The sequence below is a fragment of the Mya arenaria genome, chromosome 11 (genome assembly GCF_026914265.1).
Source record: "Mya arenaria isolate MELC-2E11 chromosome 11, ASM2691426v1".
NCBI lineage: Eukaryota > Metazoa > Mollusca > Bivalvia > Myida > Myidae > Mya > Mya arenaria.
Window position 1 is genome coordinate 58,158,132 of NC_069132.1, and position 6,553 is coordinate 58,164,684.

Below are 6,553 nucleotides of genomic sequence, written 5' to 3' on the forward strand. Positions count from 1 at the left end.
TCTTGTGGCTACTCACGTGGACACTAAGTACTGTTGCGATTGACCAAGGAATCGGACCAAAGAATGTTTAAAATAGCCCTTAGTTTTATACACAATCGAGATTAAAGGCCTAGTTTAAGCCTTCTTTAAGTGACCCCTCCCCCCCCAAAAAAAACAAAACAAAACACAACAACAACAAAAAACAACAACAACAACAAACAGCAACAACCAACAAAACAAACAAAACCGTGTATTTGTACACAACCTCTGTTAATTGATCTAAATCTTATTGCCTAATTGGCTTATCAGATCTCCAATCTGAGTATCCTGTTGTGCAGTTTTGGATGTTTTATCATATAAATGGACCCTAAATGGCCCTGAGCCAATAAACGAATACACAGGAAATTGGCCTCTACTGTGACACCAGCGCAATTAGCAGAAGATGCACTGCAGAGGATTATCATGCCGAACATTCCTTAATCTAGGCCTTTAAATGAATTGGTATAAACTAAACTAAACTCCCTATTGGTTACGTAACAACGATTCCCGGTGTGCTCGCACCAGACTAGCGTTTGCCAGCGTGTCAACGTACGAGCTAAGCTTAGCACTGCTTTGTAGAAGAGTCTTGGTATGCGCCTGGTGCTGTCGGATGTTCGCCTTGATAGAGACGAGCTCCTGGTACGTGATGCAAGGAGAACGATAGGAACGTAGACGTTCTTTAGGAGCAATCGTTGAGGTCCGCGTTTTTACGACGTATCCGAATATTTTGGACTTTTTGGAGTAATCTTTGAGGAAAGTTTCAGCTTTTTCCGCAGATACGTGGAGCAAATCAATCTTTTCGGTTTCCTTAAATGGAATTGCACTTTTTGCACCGAGTCTGCTAATTGTGTTATCGTTACCACGGTAACCGGTGAGCTTATTAAGATGTTCATTATCGTCATCAGTTAAGGGAATTAGTTCTTCCTCGATGTGGTCAAAAGATGTGTCCGGACGTGGAGTAGCGCTGTACATACCCCGATCATGTTCCATAGGTGTGTCAGCTACTGTTTGCGTAATTCTTACTGATATCGGCGACTTGTGTCCTGTCGAATCGAGTCTTGACTCCGTAACCACTGTCTTTAATGGCGTCCCAGAACGCCGTTGCGGTAACGTGGAATTTGCACGTAACATTGGTTTACCCGGAACACGAAGTGTTCCATCAGCAGAGGTCGCCTTTTGTTCATGGTGAAATTGACCATCAACGTCATCAAACGGTTCTGTGTTGAGAGATGAAGACACACGTGCCGGGATTACATGTACGGACGGTGTGTTGGCACGGTAAAGATCCACTGATGTCTTAGTAGCCGTTGGCGTAGTTCGCAAAGTGTTACCATGCTTACTTGGTATTGTTGAGGATTTCCTAGATTCGAGCGATTGCCCTGGAGAAGTAGATAACGCAAGCTTTTTTGTGAATTTGTTGTTCTCTTTGTCAATAGATTCAAGGAAATTGTCTCTCCCCGGGTTATCTTCCTTTTCCTCAAACTCGTACCGATCTTTATTTTTCTCATGTTCAAACACAACGTTAGAGTTATTTTCACTCTTCTCCTTAAGTGATTTCGTTCTCATGAAACGTTCCCGTCTTGTAAGACCAATGTTCATTCCGTCTTTGGAAAAACTGTACGACTGTGTGTAAGTCTTTGCTGACATCGACAGTGACAAAGCTGTTGCTGGGCGCTTCGTCATATCCTGGGCTAGCTCTGGATTTTTTGCAATCTCAAACACTGAATAAGGACGAGTCGGCGGTGGAACCGACTTTGCGCCACCATTTTGGCGCACTTTCGATGCCGATATTTCCGGGGGCGGTGTTTTATCCTCTGTCGGCGGATTCTCGTCTTTCTGCCTTTCTTTGGAATAAAGAAGTAACTTATAAAGGCTCTCGACGCATTCTTCTTCGAATGCTTCTTGTCGTCTGCGAGAAAATCTGAATCGCCTTCGAATGTTCAGGTATTTGTCCTCTAGCTCCTTCTGCAGGCTAAAATTCCGGCCAAACGCCACCTGGGAACGATGACTGGTCATAACTTCCTGAAAAAAACACATCAAACAAATTAAAGTCTTTAAAATTTTGTTGTATTTAAAAGCTGCACTCTCACAGATATACCATTTTAACAACTTTTTTTTATATTTTTCTTGTCATTGAAATAGTAAAGTTTTGCGTAAATATCTGCATACCAATGATAAAAGATTGCTGACAAAAGATCATATCGCAGAATTTCAAATTTCCGTTCGAAAATTAATGTTTTATGCTTAAAAAAATGGATAAACTTTTAAAACTTTTTTTTGAATTTTTGAACTTAAATATAAAAATCTGCGATCTAATTTTTTGTCAGCAGTCTTATAAAACTGGTTTCAATTGTATTTCGCAAACATAGGTTTATTCCAAGGCAAAAAATAAAAAGGTTGTCAAAACGGACAATCTGTGAGAGTGCAGCTTTAATATTTTGAATGTTGAATTATTTATCATCTAGCTTCGTCTGCAAGCTAGAGTTTCGGTCAAAAGCCACCTGGGAGCTATTACTGGTCACATCATCTTGCCGAGACTTTCTGTTTTTGTTAAAGTGATATTCTTGTTTTAATCAATACGTTCACATGTATAACGAACATAAGTTTTGAATGAAAATCATTTAACTTTTTACTAAATAAACCATTTATGGAAAATATTATTTACTGAGAACTCACATTTGTGCGGTTTATTTTATTCATACTCGTATATTTCATGAAATATGTATATGTTTTTGACAATATACTATGTACACGTCGTAAAAAATATTTCTGTCTGTCTGTCTGTCTGTCAGTGTGTGTGTGTGTGTGTGTGTGTGTGTGTGTGTGTGTGTGTGTGTCTTTCTTTCTGTCTGTGTCTGTCTGTCTGTCCTGTAATTATCAATGCCGTAAATATTATCTTGTTGAAATAAGCAAAATATCAGTTAATCCATCTGCAAGTCCTACCTTATATCACATCCAGTTCTTTATTTTTCCTTCAAATATTAAAAAGATTTTGCGCGGCAATTTTTTAACAAGATAAATTAGCAACTCCTTGATTTTTTTGTCTTGTTATTTATACGTTTTATGAAAACGGTGTTAAATGTTCTTTTGGAAATGAAATGTTACTTGTCGATAAAAGATATGCGTCTTTTTTATTGTAACAACCGTGTTTTATAGTGTTAATAGGGATAGCCATTCAAAATGTGAACAATAAGGAGTGTTTATATTCAATTGAAATCATTTTCTCACGTAATATTATGAACATGGCTTTTGTATATTGAATATGATACCATTAATTTATGGCATATAAAGTAAATATTTAACATACAGACATTTAAAATTGATGGCAAAGGTTTAGCCTACAGAAAAACATTTACAAATCGCGTCTGAATAAAATAGAGTCCCTTTTGGAATAGAGTAAAGATATTAACAAAATTTATACTCAATATGGAAAAATAATGTTTTAGTTTGAATAAATATCTCCAACATTTCAGACATCAGATCAAACAAATCAATCGCAATAAGAAATAAGATTAAAAATATTTTTTTGAAACGCCTGTTCATTTTAGTTGCAAAAAGGCTATCGAAGGCTATATTTCTTTTCTTAAGTCAATAAAATATCAAATACAATAATAGTGGGTTAAAGTAAAATGAAATTCAACGCATGATCCGACCAATAAATATGTGAATTCCAGATGTGGGATGACCTCGTATTACTTTGGTATCATTTGAAAGTTTTCTGTGTGCCAAAAAGGAAAATGTAATTATTTTGTATAAAAGAAAATAACAGTATCAGCAAGCTTTTTAAGCCATGAAAGAGTGAAAAATATGCCATTTAAGTCCGATTTATGTTAAAATGAAGAGCAAATATTCAAATTGTAATAACTTAATGTATGATTCACTTTCAATCGCTTATTCTACTTAGAGGTCAACATTATATTTTGTCCATTGAGATGGCAGTTTTCCAATTTATCTATTTACAAAGATAAGCAGTCAGCCGTTATTTATTTTAATCATGTGAAGCTGTAGTTATAAACGATGCCTGGCCCAACAAGAAGGTAGTTTAAACAATAATAGTACGCTTTCAAATGCTCACTTCAAATCAAATGTCAGCGCACACAGTACTGGGACACAATTTCAACGTCAACGTCATTTCCGAATTAGCGTTACATTCGCATACAATTTTGCGTTATTTGAATAACGTTTCCCTTTTGCAAGTCACCCAGGGCATTATTGTGTATACGGAAGACAATTAAAGATGCACTCTTACTCCCAACTTGGATTTACCACAATTAATAATATTGATTTAATATTCCAAAAATGATGAATAAATGTCGAAAACAATGGTTCTTATGAAGGATACCGGGTTTAATTCGAAAGAAAAGAGCATAAAACACGATATTTCTACCTTATGAGACTATAGTAGAACACTGTAAATCTTTTAGCATTCACCAATCATTTAATATTTTTGCGCTTTCTGCTATTAAATACACGGTTACAATCGTGTAATCAGTCAGTTATTAATAATTTCCATAAAAGCGTTATTTAGTAAGTAGTTAAAGGTTCATCACTCAAATTTTGTTTGTTATACAAATGACTTGTATGTATTGATTTTGAATAAGAGTGTCACCTTAATATTACAGCAGGAATGAGCAGAGCTATCGTCTTTTTCACATAATAAATTTAAATTTAATCATATAGTTCTGTTAATAACTTTTTATTATTTCATTTTGGTCAAATCTCTGTGCTAATTTTGTTGGAAGATATCTGATATCTTGTTACAATTACCATTATTAATGAGAGCAATATTGCGACATTTTCATACATTTTCATGCAGTTGAAATTACTTCAATCTCTTTAATAATTATTCAAGGATATACAACACCGAACAGAAAGAAATGATTTATGCTATTTTACACGTTAAGTTATTAATACAAATGAAAAATAAAGTAAACACGCAAGTTTTCTGTTTTGATTAATTCGAGAAATAAATAAGAGATCTACTTACCAACTTCCGTCACTGGCGGTATTTTCCTCTCAGTGTTAGGTTTAATCTACGTTATCAATTTCCAAACAAAAAATGTAAATTACATTCATTTACAAAACTGTGATTCCACATAAGTAAAGCATATCGTTTGCTTGTTTCTTCCTCTATACATTTTTGTTCCCTCAGTTTTGTCATTATAATAACCTTCGTTTTCTAATTACCGCTCTCATACAGGTAGTTAGATATATTAACAGATTGGCTGAAAAGATAATTGGAAAAAGGATTTTAGAAATTGCTATAATATTTCGTAACATGGCTTTCAAAATTCTTAAGCAACTTAAATTCCTAATTATAATATTTTTCTGTGTTTATATACTTGGATACATGTTGATAAAGCGGAGATTTAATTCCGCCTATGATCTTTTAAGAAACTTGGCGATTATTTAAGATAATAGGTTCGTCCGTGATTTTCAAGGTTCATGTTTTAAAATTAATTATACCGAAGATCGTTGAAAATTTCTTTATCTGGTTTTTTATACGGGGATAACAATTTAAAAACGACATATGTTTTTCCAATTTCAATGATCAGATATTTAAATTGTCCATTGATTTGTTTTTGAAGTGTGTATCTGGTCGACCTTTATCACTATGACAAGACAATATTGTAGAACATCTAACAGGGGTGAACATCTGGGTCGAATACCGAAGCTGTGTCCAGCTGTGCCAAGAGCTATAATAAGTCTTCAGAAGGCTTGCTTATTATGATCTGTTTTATTGAAAAATCCTTTTCTTGATATTATATAGTTTTAAAGCTGCACTATCATACATTTTATGGCCGGTATCTTTAGTCATTTCCTAACTTAAAGCTGCACTCTCACAGATTGATCATTGGTTTGCAGATCTTTACCCAAAGATTTGCTCTTTCCAAGACAAAAAATAAAAAAAAGTTGTAAAAGCGGTAAATCTGTGAGAGTGCAGCTTTAAGTCATTTTTCTAACTGAAGTCATTTACGAACTTTTTTATCTGTCTTATTATATGATATTGTAACATTTTTATTTATTTAAATACATTATTTTCAAATATTTTGTAAAATGACTAACCCTTATGTCAAGAACACATACTTTTCTTCAAATTTGATTAAAAAAAGTTTTGGAAAATGAGTTAAGCTAAGACATGTCTTAAAAAACTCTATCAATACCGCCCAAGAATTGCCACTCAATACCGAATTCCACACAGCGGTTACATGGATGCGAAATAGTGGCTCCAGCTCTTTATTATAATTATACAACTCCTAAAAGAGCTGGAGCCACTGTTTCGCATCCGTGGGTTACAAGGGAAGTTTGCGCGGCCAGATCACACCTCTTAGGCAAAAACAACAACAAGGGGTTAGTGCAGAAAACGCATTGCATTCGGAGCTCCTTGGCCATTTTTATCGAAAACAATTTCGGATGCATTTGGACGGTTTACATACTCAAAAAGTGGTACATTTAAGTCCGCTGCAAGTAGATCGCGTAGTAGGCGTGAGACCACAGTTATTTTTACTATATGTTTCATATAGACACTAACCTG

At 34.8% G+C, this 6,553-nt stretch overlaps 1 protein-coding gene across 2 annotated transcripts; it reads right to left on the reverse strand.

Annotated features, from left to right (window-relative positions):
- Positions 1-215: 215 nt before the first annotated feature.
- On the reverse strand, positions 216-5,300 carry LOC128209331 (uncharacterized). Of its 2 annotated transcripts, none has more exons than XM_052913324.1 (2): positions 5,006-5,300; positions 216-2,040 (listed from the first exon to the last, which is right to left on the reverse strand). In XM_052913324.1, the coding sequence occupies exon 2, from the start codon at positions 2,032-2,034 to the stop codon at positions 502-504; it is 1,533 nt and encodes a 510-aa protein (XP_052769284.1). In that variant the 5' UTR covers positions 2,035-2,040; positions 5,006-5,300; the 3' UTR covers positions 216-501. The 2 variants fall into 2 exon arrangements, with proteins under 2 accessions (XP_052769284.1, XP_052769285.1); XM_052913325.1 differs by lacking the exon at positions 5,006-5,300 and adding an exon at positions 2,962-3,099.
- Between the last annotated feature and the right edge of the window lie 1,253 nt (positions 5,301-6,553).